This window comes from Podarcis raffonei, chromosome 7 (genome assembly GCF_027172205.1).
Source record: "Podarcis raffonei isolate rPodRaf1 chromosome 7, rPodRaf1.pri, whole genome shotgun sequence".
NCBI classification, from domain to species: domain Eukaryota; kingdom Metazoa; phylum Chordata; class Lepidosauria; order Squamata; family Lacertidae; genus Podarcis; species Podarcis raffonei.
Window position 1 is genome coordinate 25,575,024 of NC_070608.1, and position 18,462 is coordinate 25,593,485.

The following is an 18,462-nucleotide window of genomic DNA, read 5'->3' on the forward strand; positions in this document are numbered from 1 at the left end:
GTGGATCTGACTGACATACCGTGGGCGGCAAGTCGAATTAACGGTATTCGGCTAGTCATCAAACTTTTTAAGACTATTAAATATCTACGCAATTACACGGAGAATCTAAAGGATAAAATTACTCACATCAGACTACATAATGCAATGACTCTGAAATGCTACAGAGGAAACCTATGTTATTTATGCACGGCTATGAATATTATTCACTGATTTTGCTGAATATGTATGAGGTGGCTGCTATTTTTTACCATCCTTTTTTTGTGCAATTATATAAGAGTCTCCCGATTTCACCTGAAGACAGTCTTTCATTATGGCTGCCTCCTTTGTTGCCTTTGGAATAGATAAGCGGCAGTTTCATACAGTAATATATTGTTCTGGCACAAACAACAGATTGGTGCTTTATTCAGTTCCCCAGTCGTAAGATACAGACATCCTTCTTAAACGTCAGGTGGCAGAGAGTTGGGTCACTAGCAAAAATTTAGTAAAACTTGATGCAAGTTGAGGTAGCCAGAGTGAACAAAGAGTGGGGGGGGGAGGATTTATTTTTTTTTAAATCAAGGTGTGGAGAAAGTAGATATAGGTAACAGTATAGGTAACTTGACAGAAGAAGAAGAGCTTTGCTCTATCTAGTCCAGGAGTCAGCAAGGTTTACCTTGCTTGGGCCGGTTCATTCCAGCGGAGATCCCTCTGTGGGCCAGATTAGTTGAACACTCTGCTTCCGACACTGGCTGACTAGATTTAAGGGTCTTTTACACAGCTACCTGATACTTTTTAACAGAATATGCCAATGGCAAAACCTGGAACTTTTTTCATGAGCTACCAATGTGCTATGGCAAGAATGGGGAGGATGTGACCCTCCAGATAATGTTGGACTCCCAACTCCCATCAGCCCTACTGAGCATGGTCAATGGTCAGGAAAGATGGGAGCTGTAGACCAACGACATCTGGAGAGTCAAAGATCTTGAGAGCCACTAGTCTTAAAGGGGGAATTAGACAATTTCATGGAGGATGGATCTATCAATTATTATTTGCCATGATGGTGATATGTAGCCTCCATCTTCTCTGGCAGTACTGTACACTAGTTGCTGGATATCGTCTTTATGCCCTACCTGTGGACTGCTCAAGAGGCATCTGGTTGGCTATAAATAGAATGCTGGGCTCAGTGGAGATCTGATTTAGGTCCTATTACATTCTGGACACCATGACTGGACCAATGCATATTCAGCACATATGGTATCTGAAGAAGTGTGCATGTACACGAAAGATCATACCAATAACAAACATATTTGGTCTCTAAGGTGCTACTGGAAGGATTTTTAAAATTTTCTTTCACATATTCAAAATGTTTCCTTATTTTTCTACTGAAACAACTGTTTCTGGACAAGCTCCACCCAGGTCTACCAATTACAATTACAATTTTCCTTTATTATTAAATTGTTGTTGTTGTTGTTAATTAAATTTTTATACCACTCTTCATCAGAGGATCACGGGGCAGTTTACAATACAATTTCACAAAACATATAACATAGTACCAAATGAAAACAATACCCCTGCCACACACAGCATAGAAAACATAGTGAAATGTTACTTTAACTTTACACATATATTTATCAACCTTTAGTCAATTATTTTTTATTTGTTTAGTCGATTAAGTTATTTAAAACTATTTTTGTATACAAATAATGTATGCAATATTAACTTATGAGTATCTTCCTTTACTTTTTGACATGTGTAATTTACCGTTGAATTATCAAAACGTAAGAACTGCAGGTGGGAACAAATGCAGGGGACCATAAGAGACAATATATCAGAGTCACTAGAGAATACTGGGCATGGGGCCCCCACCTGCAGAGAAAGAGGTTGAGAAAAGTGGTTGCATGGGGATTTAAGTTTAGTCCTGTAAGATAAGGTTGAACTTTAAAATAATGGCAAAAGAACTTTTTTTGAGAGAGAACAGGTTAGTATATTAAAAGCTGCAATGTCAATCTGTCCCCCTTTCACCAGTCAAAAGAATAAATGCATCTAAGCAGCTGTAAGAATTCAGTCTGATTATCTGCTGGGATGCAAACAGTTCTCTCAGTTACTGAGAGAAGCTAGATTATGCCCAGTTGCAACATAAAGGAAACCTACCAGGTTCTGCCTCCAGGTGTTCCTTGCTCACTGGTATTTTGAAACTTTGAATCTGCCTTGTTTGAGTGAAAATGCCTTATGGCAAATTGCTGAAGGAGCAGCCACTGAAGAATGTCAAACATCAGTCACTGCTTTGTGATTGCAGGTTTGTGCATAATCAAACTATCAACTGCATGAGGGTTCTTCTTGTGCTGATTAACTTCTTTGCATCTGAATTCCTCCCAATAGCTTAAAGGACCCTACACACCTTTCACCTGGGCAGCAGAAAATGTAATCACCAACCTCTGTTTGTCTTGATTGTTTACATCAGAGAGTTTTTCTTCCCCACTTGGACCTTTGGGAGGTGAGTAGCTGCAGCTGCCTTCAAGAACAAAGCAATCTTCTTTTTCATCTCCACCTAGATGGAATTAGAACACAGTCAGTCAGCATTGGAAAGGTGACATGAGCAATTAATTTATTGTTTGTTACTTAATGGTAGCAACATGTTCAGAATGACAACAAATGCGTAGCATCTTTGAATTACAAGCCACTGACGTTTCATTTCTGAATGGTAACGTATGATTAGGAAGCTGGGAAGTTGCGTTCTACTGAGTCAGAACATAGTCCATCCGGCTCTATATCATCTACTGATAGACAACACACTCTAGGGTTTCAGGCAATGGTCTTTTCCATCTCTACATGGATATGGAGGTGTTAAGCACTTTTTGCATGCAAAGCATGTGCTCTACCACTGAGATGTTGCCCCTCCCCCTAATACAACTAGACTTCAGGGATGCCCAATGTGATGCCCTCCAGCTGTGGTTGAAGAACAACTCACATTTAGCCCAAGCCAGGAAGACTAATGATCAGGGATAACGGGAGTTGTAATCCAACATCTGGGGGCAGAAAATGTAGCTGGCACAGTGTTTTTTCTGCAAGGGAATATTCTTCTTAGGAAGGCTTTAGCTATTGAATTTAATTGTTAAACACATGTGAGGCCAGTTGCAGGAGAGGGGAGATGGCAACCTTAGTGAAGTGATTGTACTTGCTGCTTTTTTAAAACTAAATTTTTAAAAGTGTACATAAGAGAATGAAAGTCAACAATGCATGTCTTCTTCCCCCACTCCCTGGGCTTCTGTTTACTCACAGAATGAATTAAATGAATATAATTTTTTATTAATTTATGCAAGTTTGTGTTTACAAAGTTTAAGAGCCAAGGTAACAAGATACATTATTGTGCGGAATGAGTGCTTTAATGCACACAAGTCTCTTTCATCTCTAAGCTTGTAACCTAAATACCACAAAAGCAACATACTGTGATTCATCATTATGAACTTGTTTATTGATTGCCAACTTTAAGGATTTATTATAATTCAGGTTGCTTAACAGATCATCAAGGGAAACATCTGAGAAGCACTAACTGATTTTTTTTAAAAAAAGAAGAATAAGCACTAACTGATTTTTTATCTCAGCATGTGAAGGGGGAAAAACTGTAATGATAAAACATTAAAGAAAATAGACATACATACCTATAAGGGCCTGACACAACAGAGAAAGGCTTAACACCATTTAGTATTAACGTCCCACTGTGTGAATCTAAATGCCTACAGATGTTATCTTTCTATCTGCAGAGCCTTCCACTTTACAGAGGACAGTCCTCTATTCTGAAGAGCTGTCAGAGAACAGTCATCTCTTTGAAGAACTCCTTTATCTGAAGGGCTGGTCAGTCTAAGTCAGATTATTATTTGCATTTATATTCCACCTTTCCCCCTCCCCACAAGGAGTTCAAGATGGTGTATATGGTTCTCCCCCTCCTCAATTAATCCCCAGAACCACCCTGTGAGGTAGATTAAGCCGAGAGCAAGTGACTGACCCAAGGTCACCCACTGAGACTCATGGCTGAGTGGGGATTTGAACCCTGGTCTCCCAGGTCCTACTTCAATGTGAGCATGTGCATAGTCATACGTGATTCAAATGCACACGAGTGTGGAGTTGCCTGTTTACTTTAGAATATGTAAATCCGTCTCTCTTTCAGTTGATGCATATTTCATATTTTGGCAATGAGGGGCAAGTAGCTACTGGAGAAAGGGGTTCCAAAATGTACAAGGAGCCTCCACAGAGCCTCTTCCCCCACTGCATACAGTTGCCTTTCAACCTGCGGAAGGTGATGAAAACACGGGTGGATTGGGCAAGCGTTAGTATACTCATTCCCACTTGCCTCCACCCTTTCACATAGTAATTTCTCCACTGAAGTTAGGTTTAGTGGTGGGTTTTTTGTTTTTGTTTTTTAAAGGGGGGTAAAAAACTAAGTGATATACATACATCTGAAACCTGTAGGTTTATATTGTATTAAAAACAGTGTTTTATTTTCCTCTTTTGATTGTATATCTAATTTCTCTCCCACACACCAATATTTCACAAGCTGGATGTGAAAAATGGAGACATTTGTGGGAAATATACAGTCAAATCTAACAATGCATATTATTCCTAGTTAGAATGTGTAAGGGTTAAGACCATAGCGCCGTACTGCTTGATAGGCCTACGGTGACCACAGAAATGTACTGTAATTGGTAGAGAAGGCTCTGTGTGATGTCCTTTCCCCTCCTCTCCTGGGATGGAAGAAGCAAAAGTATTTCCTGTTCCTTCTCTATTTTTCTCTTCTTCACACCACGTAAGCAGACAGATACACAGACCTGATGGGCTGCAATATGTTCCAAGCAGGGTTGCAAACTGTTCTGTCAGCATCTGCTCTAGTGCCTTACTGCCTTTAACAGGAACCTGATGTGCCGACCTTGATTAGGTGGCAGTGCTTTAGTCCATGCCATGAACCCCCCCCCAAGCTGTTGTTAAAGGCACGATGCCAAGCCAGACCAGGTTTGTCCCCATCCCAGTCAGTTGGCAACCCAGCAGGAGAAGAAACAATTCCTGAGTGCCTGTCCTGTGCCCTCACCATTCTCAATTTTCCAGCTCTGATTCTGCACAATCCTATTGATCTTACGAGGTTTGAGCAAGGATTCTGCACGAGGCTGTGCTGAAATGAAAGAGGTGCTTGGCAGGCTGCACCCAGTATTAACTTGCAAATTCAGGCACATGCAGGGACAAAACAAACAAGTATTTTTGTTTCTAGATGGTCTAATGAAGATGTTTGCCAAGCCATGAAGCCAGTCCCTCCCTAAAATTTCTCAAGCAAAGCACCCAAACAGATGCATACCATTGAACACCCACATATTTGTTTAGTGGGGGAAATATTAAAAACAAGTTCCTTATCATGGTGTGCTTGGATTCTGTACCTCTGTGATTGGAGAGTGCTTTATTATCACTTAGCAACCTTAAGTGCTTTGGCAAAGTTGATGTTTACAGTACAAATTGTTGCAAGCTTCTGTTTCATTTTGCATTCTGCCACATTCCTTTCCCTTTTTCTTCTCAGACTGTGATATTGTAGAATCACAAGGCAGGAAGAAGAACAGAATGTGATTTTCATTAGGGGTCACCCCCTTATTAAGCCATTATTCTGCACACAGGTAACTAACAGCTACCCTATACAATAACCTTGTTGCTCTCTATCCCTGCGTGATTCCAGAATTTAACACTTTATGAATGGGGGACAATAGAGAATATGCTTTTTAAAAAATTGAATGCAATATTGATCAGAGGCTCTAACTGCAGCCACACATAGACAGCTAGATAAATGATAACCAATCCATATATAGAATACCGGTAACGTTAACATATATCTGAAAGTATTCTACCTATTATTGAATGATAAATAAACAAGACAGTTTTAAATATGCCCAATGTGCCTAACTCATACCACTAAACTGATTTTGTGAATTCATCACACACTGCTTGAAGTTAATCAGCTTTTGGTTGTTGTTAATTCAATTTTTTTGTTTACTTGGTTTTGTATTTGTGTCCTGAAGAGATGCCATTCCAATTACACCACCCCACCCCACCCCACCCCGCATCGTTCTCATCCTCTACTACAGACTTCTCAAAAATAATCTGTACAGGCAGTGAACTTGTCTGGTTGAGTCATTTTTGCTAATTCTGATAATGCAGGCTATGTTCTCAAAGGAGGGGGAAATTGTAAATCAATGCACTGCTGGATGGAAAGACAGTTTGTGCATACAGAAGACAAGAAATATCACCATGGAATTGAAAACTATGAATTATCTGGCAACAGAAATATAAATAAAATGGAGATGGACGCTTGCAGAAGATTGCCATAAAGGGAATTGCAAACATGTCAGGGCACTCTTGAAGGCAAGACTTCTCTAGAGCATATATGCAGGAAAAAATGTAAACATTCCCTCTAAATTTACAGTATTGAACAGAGCATTGAAACTTCTGACGACTGGACTCCAGGCCTATGTAAACAGATTGCCTCATCCTACTTCCCACATCTCTGAGACACTCCAAAGGCCATGGCAGGCTATGAAAAACAGGCTTGTCTTATTTTCCTCTCACACCATTAGTAGGGGCACCATGGGATAATTGCCCAGATTCTTCCAGAATGAACTAACAGAGAGCTGTGACCAACTCTGTGTATGGCTTGCAATTTGTGCATAGATTGTATGGAGATAGTCCCATTGCTGAGATAGTCCCATTGACTATATCTGCAGAAACTGTTCCTTTTGTATTGTTATGAGTTTGAGGAAGGAGGGAGTAGGCTGCATGCAAGATCCTTCTAACATGAATCCAAAAAGGGTTAAAATATAAGTCACACCAGTTCCCTGTGTTGAGATGATAGCCTGGGTGATAGGCCATTAAAGTAAACAAAGGAAAGAGGCTGTGTGTGAGATAGCAAATGGGTGGGGCCCTTCTCCCAGTTTGTGGTTAGTTAGAAGGACAAAGCCTGACAGAGATGAGTTTGCAGTGATGTGACCTAGAAGCAAAGCAGCAAGCAGACAGAGAACCATGCTGGATCTCTTCCTGAATCCAAGGTTGTGGCTATGGGAGAAACAAGATCCTTTTAGGGAATTAGTGTTGTGAACCTCCCCCCAACCCCAATTGCAGGCTCAGGTTGAATAAACCGTATATCATAAAGACACCAAAGTCTCCACTGTGCCTCATTTCCAAAAGGAAACATGAACCCTGAGAAAGTGCCTGGAACCCATGGAATCAGAGATTGGGGTGGCGTGGAACAGTATGTTTTGTAGGAAGACAGATGGGCCCTTCACTGGCTATCGCTATGGCATTTCTACTTTTCTTTGATCCAAAAGTTGTAGAGAAAAAGAGTCAAAAGGGAGAGGACATTCTCCCCAAAGTTGTGGAATTCCCTCTCCACAGAGGTGCATCTGGCTTCTTCACTATGCAGCTTTTGGCAAATCCTCAAGATGCACCTCTTTCCTTGGCCTTTTAACACCTGAGATGAGTGATTGCAAGGCCCACCCTATTCCTGTGATTGAAATCTGCTGTTTTTAATTTCAATTTGTTGTAATCCACTCTGGAAACTACTAGTGAAGGGTTGGCAATATCATCACCATAATCCAATACAGTCACATCTGCCTATATCACTGTATTGAAGTTAGGAACACGGCAGGTATTACAGAGCCACAAGCAAGCTTATTTTGGGGACTGGTCCAACTATGGCACCCATTCCAAGCAGGAAGGAAACTTGTTCTAAATATTTGTTTCTTGGAAAGTGATATGAGAGACAAATAGGGCTTCACACATGCTCTTCCCCCTCCACATCTACTTATGGCTGTATATACCTCCCACTTTTTTCAGACAACTTCATGTATATACCCTGAAAAAGTGTTTACTCAAAACATGCAGTTCGAAATCCACCACTTTTTTTAACCATACATTTGAATATTAATGGAGCTGCTGCTGTAACCCAACCCATCTTAGGTCAGCCTGCAACCCAATAGTTGGTCCCAATCTATCTGTTGAAGCAACATATTGCATGTGAAAACTCATGTCCTAAGAGTCAGCTGCAGCATGAATTTATCCATGTTTACTCAGAGGTTACTCCATTGTCTTACTTCCTAGAAAATGTACTTAGATCTGCAACCCTAGTTTGAAACTCATTTTCCAAAGCAATCTCCATTTTTGCAAATAAAAGGAGGTCTTATCTGGTCTTTATCATTAAAAGCTGCAGACCTATGGAGACCTAACTCAGAAGTGGGTTTCACTGAGTTCAGTCTGATTTGTTTCAGAGTAAACATGTATAAGATATTGCTGCATGAACACTGTGCATGCAATGACCCTGCTGCATAGGAAATCTCTTACTTGCCATATTTCCAAATATTTATCAATTGCTTTGTCTTTGGAAGACCTTTGGAACCTGCATATTTTCAATGATGCCTAATCACTTTTTTTTTTGTTAAGAAGCACAGTAGCTCAATCAACCATTAATTCTGTACTACTTTGTTCTGAAAAGAATCAAAGTAACTGTCTGTAACTATTTCATTTTGCTCTAAATATTTAACCATGATAATGCAAAGATAGTTGTTTCAGTTTTAAAAATATTTTACCCATTCCAACTTTTCCCAGTTGCCGATAGCCTATCACAGCAAGAAGGGCTTCTTGCACTCTAGAATGCAGAGCAGAGAAGTTGGGATGTCCTCACACAGAAAGTATTCAACAAGCCTGAAAAGCATAAGATTATATACTTCCTATACCCAGGATAAATGTCCTGGACAACTGAGAAGAATATTTCAGTTCTATCCAGGTCTACCAACAATCACTTATGGTCAACCACAAATACTCTGTTAAGGACTGCAAGAAGCATTTTGACCCAGCCAATATCCTCCTTGCAAACAGGAGGGGAAATTGCTGCCACACTCATGTGTTTCCTGAGGTTTCTCTCCTCCTTCCTAGGACTGACAGCACATTAATCAGAAACCACCAGCCTCATTCAGTTATATTTTTTTAAATTCAAGAATTTATATCATGCCCTTTAATTCATAAGCATTTACTCTGGGTGGCTTCAAATAATGGGAAATATCACCATGATCTCATAATAAAACAGTCATATAAAACACACAAGTATAAAATAGAAACATGGCCCACAAACAGTAAAAAATAACAAAGTTTGCCACATAAAAACATGATCAGTCTGATAAAAGACAAAAGCAGCCCATAACAGAAAAGTCTTGATAAGGAAGGCCTAAACCACATGCAGCAAATTACACGGCTTAAGAACCATGTCATCTGATCTAGGTTGAGTACACACCATAAATTTAAAGCACATGCCACCCCCACCCCGAAGACTTGTGGGAGCTGAAGGGTGCTGGAAATTGTAGCTCTGAGAGGGGAAACTACAGTTCCCAGGATTCTTGTGGGGGGAGGGGTTGTCATGTGCTTTAAAGTTATGGGGATACCTCGCAAAGCTACAATCCCCAGCACCCTTAGTGAACTAGTTCCAGGACTCTTCGTTTGGTGGGTGGAATATGAATCAAATGTGGTTTACGTACACTGTACTCAGCATTCCCCACTCCCAAAAAGCATGCCTTGCGCTGGATTAGGAACGGCTGCAGAACAGCAGAACTGTAGAGTTGGAAGGGACACCAAGGGTCATCTAGCTCAACCCCCTGCAATGTGCAACGTGGAGCTCAAACCCACAACCCTGAGATTAAGAGTCTCTACCGACTGAAAAGCAATGACAAACCTAGACAGCATCTTAAAAAGCAGAGACATCACCTTGCCAACAAAGGTCCATATAGTTAAAACTATGGTTTCCCCAGTAGTGATGTATGGAAGTGAGAGCTAGACCATAAAGCAGGCTGATCGCCGAAGAATTGATGCTTTTGAATTATGGTGCTGGAGGAGACTCTTGAGAGTCCCATGGACTGCAAGAAGATCAAACCTGTCCATTCTTAAGGAAATCAGCCCTGAGTGCTCACTGGAAGGACAGATCCTGAAGCTGAGGCTCCAGTACTTTGGCCACCTCATGAGAAGAGAAGACTCCCTGGAAAAGACCCTGATGTTGGGAAAGATGGAGGGCACAAGGAGAAGGGGAAGACAGAGGACGAGATGGTTGGACAGTGTTCCCGAAGCTACAAACATGAGTCTGACCAAACTGCGGGAGGCAGTGGAAGACAGGAGTGCCTGGCGTGCTCTGGTCCATGGGGTCACGAAGAGTCGGACACGACTAAACAACAACAGCACCGACTGAACTATTCACAGGGTCAAATCCAGGTCCGGCTAGGAGAGACCACTGGCCTGCAATCCTGACCAGCCGCTGCCAGTCAGTGTGGAGACAGCCCTGAGCTATGGAACTCGCTCTCCCGGGAAGGCAGTGCCGGCCGCCGCCACCTCAGGGGCTACTAGCCGGACGGCTATGCTCTAACCTCCACTGCTCATGCGCTCATGCTCTGCTTGGTGGGCTTCTCACAGGCATTTGGCTGGGCGAGCGCGGCCACTGAGGCATCTCACCTAACGGCCTCCCCCAACCCCGCTGCCGCCGCAGGTCTCGAGCGCGTGGCCGGCTCTGCGCGTGCGCCTACGCGCGCCGCCTGGTTTGTTGCCATGTCGAGCTCTGACCTCACTGACTCCGCGGCGGTCACGCCAGCCCCGCCTCCTCCCTGCCTCCCTACTGTACAGGCCGGCGTTTGAAAAAGCGGGCGAGTCCACCTGAGCGCACAGTACAGGGGTGTGTCTGAGGGGGTAATAAAACCACACGCTCCCGCACACTGACACCTTCGTGCCTGCCCTTGCTGCGACTAGCCTGCCCCCCCTCCTGTACCGTCCGGGCTGCGAAGCGACGGCCGCCGAGGTGGGCAAACAGGGCCGGAGCTCCCCCCCTCGCTTCTGTAGCAGTTGGACGCGCCCGCGGCCGCGTCACCCATTGTTTACAAACCAACCGCAGCAGCAACAACAGCGTTTTGAGAGCGAGCGAGCGAGAGGAGAGGGCGCCTCATTGGTAGCTGCTGAACGAGCAGCGGAGGCGGCGGCGGCGGCAGCGTGCGCGCCAAGCGGAGGAAAAGAAAGCGGAGCCGGCTGCTGCCATGCCTTGCCGGCGGGCGGGCGCAGAGCGCTTCCTGCTGCTGGAGCACGCCGTGTCGCTGCCGGGCGGCGCCGTCGGGGCGAGCAGCGGCTCCAAGGAAGTGGACGCGCTGGTGGCCAAGCTGGGCGAGGTGCTGCAGCTGAGCGCCCAGCGCCGTGCGCCGCCTGCCCCTCGCCTGCCCCCCAAGCGCCAGGGCCGCGACCGGGCGGCCCCCTACTCGTCCCCGAGGGGGCTCGGCTTCTTAGCCTCGCTGCACCACCACCACCCGCGGCCGCCCCACGCGCTGTCGCCGGCCTCGCTGCTGCTGCTGCCTCCGTCCCCGCCCAGCGCCGCCGACCGCGAGGGCAGCCCTCGGGTGGCCAAGCAGCTGTGCGGACGGGGCTGGCTGCGGAGCGCCGGGAAGAAGCAGCGCCAGCACCACTCTCGGCTGTCGGCGGGCGACGAGGACGACGACGACGAGGACGACGACCCGCACCGGCTCCTCCAAGAACTCATCCTGTCCGGCAACCTCATCAAAGAAGCCGTCCGGCGGCTGCAGCTAGCGGCCACGACGCCCTCGACGGCGCCGGCCGAGGCCTCCTCCGCCACCGCATCCCCCGGCTCGGCTTCGTCTACCGGCAGCTGCTGCTGTCACAGCAGCAGCGGAGAAGGAGACTCGGCGGCAGCCTCGGCGTACGGCGTCTCCGCTTTGCAGCCCCGGCCCTGACGCCCCCACCCTGCCCGTCCGGGATGCAGCCGTGCCCTCCCGATCGCCGACAGACTCTTTCACGAGGGGGCAGACTATGGGAAGAGGCTTTGCACCTTTTTCCTCTCCGCTACACACAGTTAGGGATTTATGGCGGCGGGGGGGGGGGGAGGCCAAACGCGACGGCGACGAGGTGCGACTGCAAATCCCCAGACGCGGATTATCGAGGCAGCGCCGTATATACTTGAAGCAGACTTGTCTATTTGCTACGAGACACTGAACGATTATTATTCTTTGTAGCTCGTCGTTACGGACGGAGCCACGGCTGCTACTGACTCACTGTTCTCTCTTTATTAAGAAAATTGTGGTGCTATGCAGCCCTGGACGGTTGCCCTCGCAGCCTTTCCCGTCGACTAGCTAAGAGCCAGCCAAGATGACCCGAATCTGCCTCCTGCGCCAGGATGTGTGCTTTCCGTCTGAACGCTAGTGCCCCACCGCCGCAGTAGCCTGCTCTTTTTTGGAGGGGGGGGCGAGCAACAACAACAAAAAGGGACCATCCCGCATGGCATTATTTAGTGTGGAATCATTTTTACGCACACGCCGGTGTGCTGCTTGAGGGGGGCGGGCGAGGGGTGCTGAACAGTAAAGGCATGTCAGATGTTTTCTATTGGAAAGGGAGGGTGGAGCCAGTACACTATTGAATGCAAATATGAATTGGTTTGAAGAGCTGCGCCCCCCACCCTTTTCTGCCAAGGTCACCCCTTTCTGCCTTCCCCGTCCAGGCTCTGTTTGTTCATGTTGCGTTCCCCAGGCAGTTGGAGATCGTAATCCTATCCGAGCTTGTTTTGACTGGGCTGTGGGCGAACCCTGTGTGTTTTGTAACGGCTGGGAGTCTCCTGAGGACGCACACGTTGCCATCCGAGTTGTTGTGCTTTTCTCCCCCCCCCTTTTTTTCCTCTCTCTCTAAAAGCTCCTCCTCTCCCTACAAACAGGATTCTGAGAAAGGAGGTCATGTTACAGCCGTCTTTCTAAGAAATCTCCCCCCCTCCCCACCAGTCATAAGCAAATCTCTGGGGCTCTGGCCAGCCAAGGGTGTTTGGTTTGCCTCTTTTACACCGTCTATGATCCCCAAATTTCCCTTGTGAGTCAATCCTCTTTCACACAAAAAGAAAGAAAAGAAACATTGCCTCTTGTTTTGGATTGTCTCAACTGGAACCATTTGCATTATGTGTAAATTCTCTTTTTGGAGACTCTTGGGGTTTTCATCATTTTTATCTTTTACATAAATCTGTTTTGCGGCTGTATGTAGCCGTTTAAAAATGTGAATATTCATGCCGGAAAGTGGTTGGCTAACATGCAGTGAGAGGCTGAGGGCGAAGAGGCACATTGTTCACAGAAGGTAGCTAAAAAATGAGCTTTTTAAAATTAAAAGCAAAAAAATAAAAATGAATAAATACACACAGAACCTCAATGGCTCAATCAGCAGAAGCGGCTGTTGACAAAATATAAATATATATATACACTTCGTAACGGAGTGTTGGAGTTGTGTTCCTGGTTTTCAGGACTTGTCTTTAATATGTCTGTATTGAATAAACGTGGTAGACTTTTATATGAAAAAGAAATTCTGTGTTCTGTCGTCTTTGCACTAGAGTGGTTTAGTGTTCCCACTTGCTGTATATATGATCAATTGTTTCCTCTTCTGTGAAGCCTTCACGAGGTGGGCGAGGGAGTATGGGGGTTGGGACTAAACCTGGGCTGTGCGATGCAAAGAGCTGGTTACAAAGTCTTTGAATGCAACTCAGTCCCTTTGTTTGCCAGCAACATTCTTCCAGGCTCGGAAATCCTCTTGTGCATTTTGTAGTTTTGTTCTTGGAATGTGCACATTCTAGTTTATTTGATGCAACCACTGAAAATTTAGAATACTATAAAGGGTGTGTGTTTGTGTTTGTGCAACCCCTTATTCTCACCCCATCTCCCTCCCCTGCCCACTTTTGTGGTAAGAACAGAAAGGATGATGTAGTTCTCATTGCAGCAGTTCTTTTCTTGATTAATATTGAGATGCAGGAATCTTGGACCCAATCCAGATCCACTGCCATCAGGAGGAGGCTGCTCATTCGTGTTAGTGAGAGAAGAATGGCCTTCCCTAGATGCCAATTAAATCAAATGTCCTCAGAACACTTCTCACATTAAGGCATTTGTCCTGGATTATTCTGCATCAAGGTACAAATGAACTAAAGCATGCTATTCCACCTCTTGCCTCTGTGTCACAATTGCAAACAAAATCTGCTTCTTTGTAGTAGATGGTGATTGTGTCGAGAAGAAAATGGAAGGCAATAAAGCTATGAAAATGTACTTGCCTCATGCTCTAATGCTTTGCAATAAAAGAAGGGCTATGTTAAGATTACTACTTCTTAGAGTTTTAGAAAAGAAATTGGAAGCAATGACAGGAATAGCTTACTTGCTGCTAGAACTATCTGTGCGCACAAATGATTGGTAGATGCTGCAAGAATGTGATAGCCCTTCCCTTTGCAGAAGATGAGGGAGAGAAGATGATTGGATCCTACCCAACAAACGAGTAATAATTATACAAAAAGTCATATGTAATGGCTGCTACTACTAAATAAATAGAGTGTTAAACATAGGACACATGTATATTTACCTCGCTATTTTTTGCCAATTTTTTTTTAGCCAGCCAGGTAGTAAACTAGTAGTGTGAACCCATGACTTATAAAATTCTAGTAACAAATGTAGATTTGATGGTTCAACAGGATTGCCAGGCCTTTACCACTACAATTCTGGACAAATCTGACTTTGATGGGTACCTTGTCAATATGGTCTCATCTGAAGGTAAATGGGTAAAAAAATTAAATGAATCCTTGTGTAATTTACTCTCTCTTTACAAAAGGTGCCAGCAAAATCTTTTTTTTTAAGGCCTGGCAAAGCTTGATAGGATATTCAATTAAGTTTTAATTGCAAAACTGATAACCTACGTGTGGGGGGAGGCGGATTCTGCTTCAGCACACTTGGAGTGGATCTTCTTTAAACCTATGTACAAATTCTGCATTATAAGGAAATATTGCAGCTTGGTATGGTAAAGGAATTAGTTGTATAGTCTTGGGGTCAAACGAAACATGATGGTCAGATGGATGTGAACACAGATTTAATTGCAAACACCAATTTGGTATGCTCTAATCGCACCAGAATTGGAGAGTAAGAGTCTATTGCAGTACCAAGAAGTAAGGAGCGTAGACCACTTCACTTGGCTGCACCTTCCCCCTACCCCCAGTGTGTTTCTTCCAACCAAGCACACTTTCAATATTAGGGTTTGGCTAAGGAGAAAAGGACCTAGAGAAATGGAACATGGGGGTCCTGTGCCCCTCTTTCTCTTTTGCATAGGCTCCCACCCCCTTTTTCAACAATGAATGGAATCACGGAACCTACATGACTTGGGCAGATTAGTGTTTAAATACTTAAATCTGTTTCAGTCCCATCTAGCTCAGCACTTATGTAACTCATTTTGTCATTGCTTCATATAAAGCAGATGTTTGAAATTGTATCACTGAGTAATTATGTATTCCTTACATGTGCTCTAGGCAAATTGATCTTGAAATAGAGTTTCATAACTCTTTACGCTAATGGACAAGTTTGGTTCACAACTCCTGTTTGGGGCGAATGTGGAAGGGAAGCTGTTGCAATATACAGCATCTATTGAACAAGCTTTTGTGGTAAAAGCCTTTTTTATTTGTTTGTTTGTTTCCTCCTTGTATTCTGTATAGCATAGGTGGGGAACCTTCAGCCATAGGGGGCTGCATTTAGCCCCCACCCCTGCTCTACAGCAACATGAGAGTAAATGTTATTCAGTGATTATTAAAGCCAAGAATAGCAAAGGTAAAACAAACAGAAAGCTTAGGTGTTTCCAAAATCAACACTGTCATGTAGCAAGCTTATTTCCCTCCCACCCCCTTATAGTGAAGCTTTTCAAAATTTGAAAATCTAAGCTTAATTCAGTCCCTTGTCCTTCCCAATTCCCAGAAACCTTCTGTCTTTTTAATATCTCTTTATGCATCTGCCAAGTCACTTTTATTATGGCAACATTTTCTCACTAAAGGAATATATAGGTATATGAGAAGCACAGACCTCTTCATCAGATAAAATAAAAATGTGGATGTTCACTGCACGTTAATGTAAAGATTTTGTATTCTTCAGATACAAAGAAGCCTAGCTGCAAAAGGGATAGACAAATACTTGCTTTCGTAACCAGTCCTCTGTGTCACTGAGAATTATATGCCTTTCAATTTAAGCCTTATTTTTTAAAAATTCTTTCCAACTTGGGCTATAAGCCCAAGTACACAAGTAATTAGGGAGTTAACCCCATAGGCACAATGATACTTGCTTCTAAGCAAACGTGCATAGGTTTGTCCTGTTCGTTTTGCAAATTGCAACCTTGTTTACTAATTAAAATAGCATGTTGGCTGGCTCAGGGTGACGTGGCCTTTCCCAACAGTTACAAAAACAGGCCAAAAAAAAAAAAGTTGGCAAAAAGGAAGAACTAGTGTAGCGGATCAATTCTTCATTCTAAAATAGGTAAAAGGTAAAGGTAAAGGACCCCTGGACAGTTAAGTCCAGTCAAAGGCCACTATGGGGTGCAGTACTCATTTCGCTTTCAGGCCAAGGGAGCTGGTGTTTGTCCACAGGCAGACAGCATGACTAAACCGCTTCTGCCACAACGGGACACCATGACGAGAGCCAGAGCGCATGGAAACACTGTTTACCTTCCTGTTACAGCAGTACCTATTTATCTACTTGCATAAATAGTTTCAGCAGAGAGACTGACCCATGCACCAGAGCCAGGAGTCTATCAAGCCCAACATAGGTAAAGGTAAAGGGAACCCTGACCATTAGGTCCAGGCGTGACCAACTCTGGGGTTGTGGCACTCATCTCGCTTTATTGGCCGAGGGAGCCGGCATACAGCTTCCGGGTCATGTGGCCAGCATGGCTAAGCTGCTTCTGGCGAACCAGAGCAGCACACGGAAACACCGTTTACCTTCCCGCCGGAGCGGTACCTATTTATCTACTTGCACTTTGACGTGCTTTCGAACTGCTAGGTTGGCAGGAGCTGGGACCGAGCAACGGGAGCTCACCCCGTCACGGGGATTCGAACCGCCAACCTTCTGATCAGCAAGTCCTAGGCTCTGTGGTTTAACCCACAGCGCCACCTGCTTCCCTGCAAAAGCCCAACATACTGTTTCGCAAAGTGGTCAACTAGACTCTTCTGCAAAGCCCACAGGCAGGCCAGGAAGGCAGCTTGTATTTTATTTGCTGGGCTACTTGGATTAGTCTATTTAATATTTGTACACTATTTATCAATTAAGATGATAGCCAAACCAATTTACAATAAATAAAATTCAGAATAACAGGGTAATAGCTGGGACCCTGAGTTTATGCCCATTGGAAGGAATGCTGCCCAAGCAGAGGTTTGCTCACAGAACGCTCCCACCAGCAGAAGATGATGGAGGCAACTTTAACTAAGTCTCCTTCTCCCCCTGCATCCCTTTCTTGCCCCTGAATATCTGCTTTAAGAGGTGAAGAAGCTTCTAAAACAGTGCCTGTTTCCCCTTGTGCCTCCCTCCCCTTTTGCTTGAGATCCAAGTCATAGGCAGAAACTTATGAATTCAAAAATAAAAAATATCAATGCAACCATGTTGTAAACTGCCTTGAGGGCTGCAAACCAATATATAAATGGTTTTATAAATAAATAAATAAATGCACACTGCCTGCAAGAATTAAAGCAATGAGAGGCAACAGTATTAACACTTTATTAACACACATAGCAGGTCACTGATTTAGAAGCTGGCTTGATTTTTAAAAGTCTTTACTATCCTCCATAAGAAGGGGATTAGGGGAACATGAGTGAATTTCTGCTGGGAAGGAATTCCACAATCAGTACATCATCACCACCACCACCAAGACCCTGTCTCTTGTATTGCTATGCCTGACATCCCATTTGGGAAGGACAGAGAGCAGGATGAAACAAATGAAATAGTATTATAAATGAAACAGTGAGATCCTTCTCAGAAAATGTTAACAAATGTTATTGTTTAACACATACAAGTCACTCTGATATCAACAGGCTTACATGTGCCTTACTCTGTGCTGGATTGTGAAAAATGTATGTGGTTTCTTATGTATTAAATTTATTTGGGCTTCTATGAGTCAGACTGAAATAACTGATAGAGAAACCAGTTTAGCTGTTAAAGCATTACTCAGTGGACCATTTAGAACTGTAGGCATCATCAAAGCTGGGAGAGAAAGAAAGAAAGAAAGAAAGAAAGAAAGAAAGAAAGAAAGAGCCCTGTTGGATCAGGTCAGAGCTCCACTTAGAATGACCAATTACTACTTCCCACAATAGCCAATAGTTTACTGTTTATTGTGGCCTCTCTGTTATATCCCAGCTTTGTCATTGGGCAGCATATAAATATTGTTAGTAAACAAACACCTGAAGAAAACACCTTGCATCTTGAATATCTTGCTTGATGACTAGGGTTTTGTTTTTTAATTAAAGTAATTAATTCAAGGGTGTATATCACTAACCGCAGAAGTTTAGCAACTGTGATTAGATGGTGCCCATACAGAAAAGTGTTTTGAATGCAAACTGCTTGAGAGCCTTCGGACTGTTAGTGCGAACAGGAGAAGCAAAAGATGAAGCCTTGCTCT

At 44.0% G+C, this 18,462-nt stretch overlaps 2 protein-coding genes across 2 annotated transcripts in view; one reads left to right on the plus strand and one right to left on the minus strand.

Annotated features, from left to right (window-relative positions):
- The window catches only part of DPY19L4 (dpy-19 like 4), a 74,844-nt gene extending 64,383 nt beyond the window's left edge, over positions 1 to 10,461 (minus strand). Inside the window, exons 1-2 of the mRNA XM_053395609.1 lie at positions 10,407 to 10,461; positions 2,131 to 2,527 (exon numbers count right to left, since the gene is read on the minus strand). The gene's annotated coding sequence lies outside the window, so the exon portion shown is untranslated. The remainder of the gene's footprint in view (positions 1 to 2,130; positions 2,528 to 10,406) is intronic.
- Positions 10,462 to 10,709: 248 nt separating this feature from the next.
- LOC128417232 (GSK-3-binding protein-like) lies at positions 10,710 to 13,369 on the plus strand. Its single transcript, XM_053395626.1, has one exon. It carries the CDS (start codon positions 11,064 to 11,066, stop codon positions 11,766 to 11,768), a length of 705 nt encoding a protein of 234 aa, XP_053251601.1. The 5' UTR covers positions 10,710 to 11,063; the 3' UTR covers positions 11,769 to 13,369.
- The last annotated feature ends 5,093 nt before the right edge of the window (positions 13,370 to 18,462 follow it).

Coding starts and splice junctions, on each gene's coding strand:
- LOC128417232 (XM_053395626.1), top strand. CDS start 11,064: ATGCCTTGCCGGCGGGCGGGCGCAGAGCGCTTCCTGCTGCTGGAGCAC.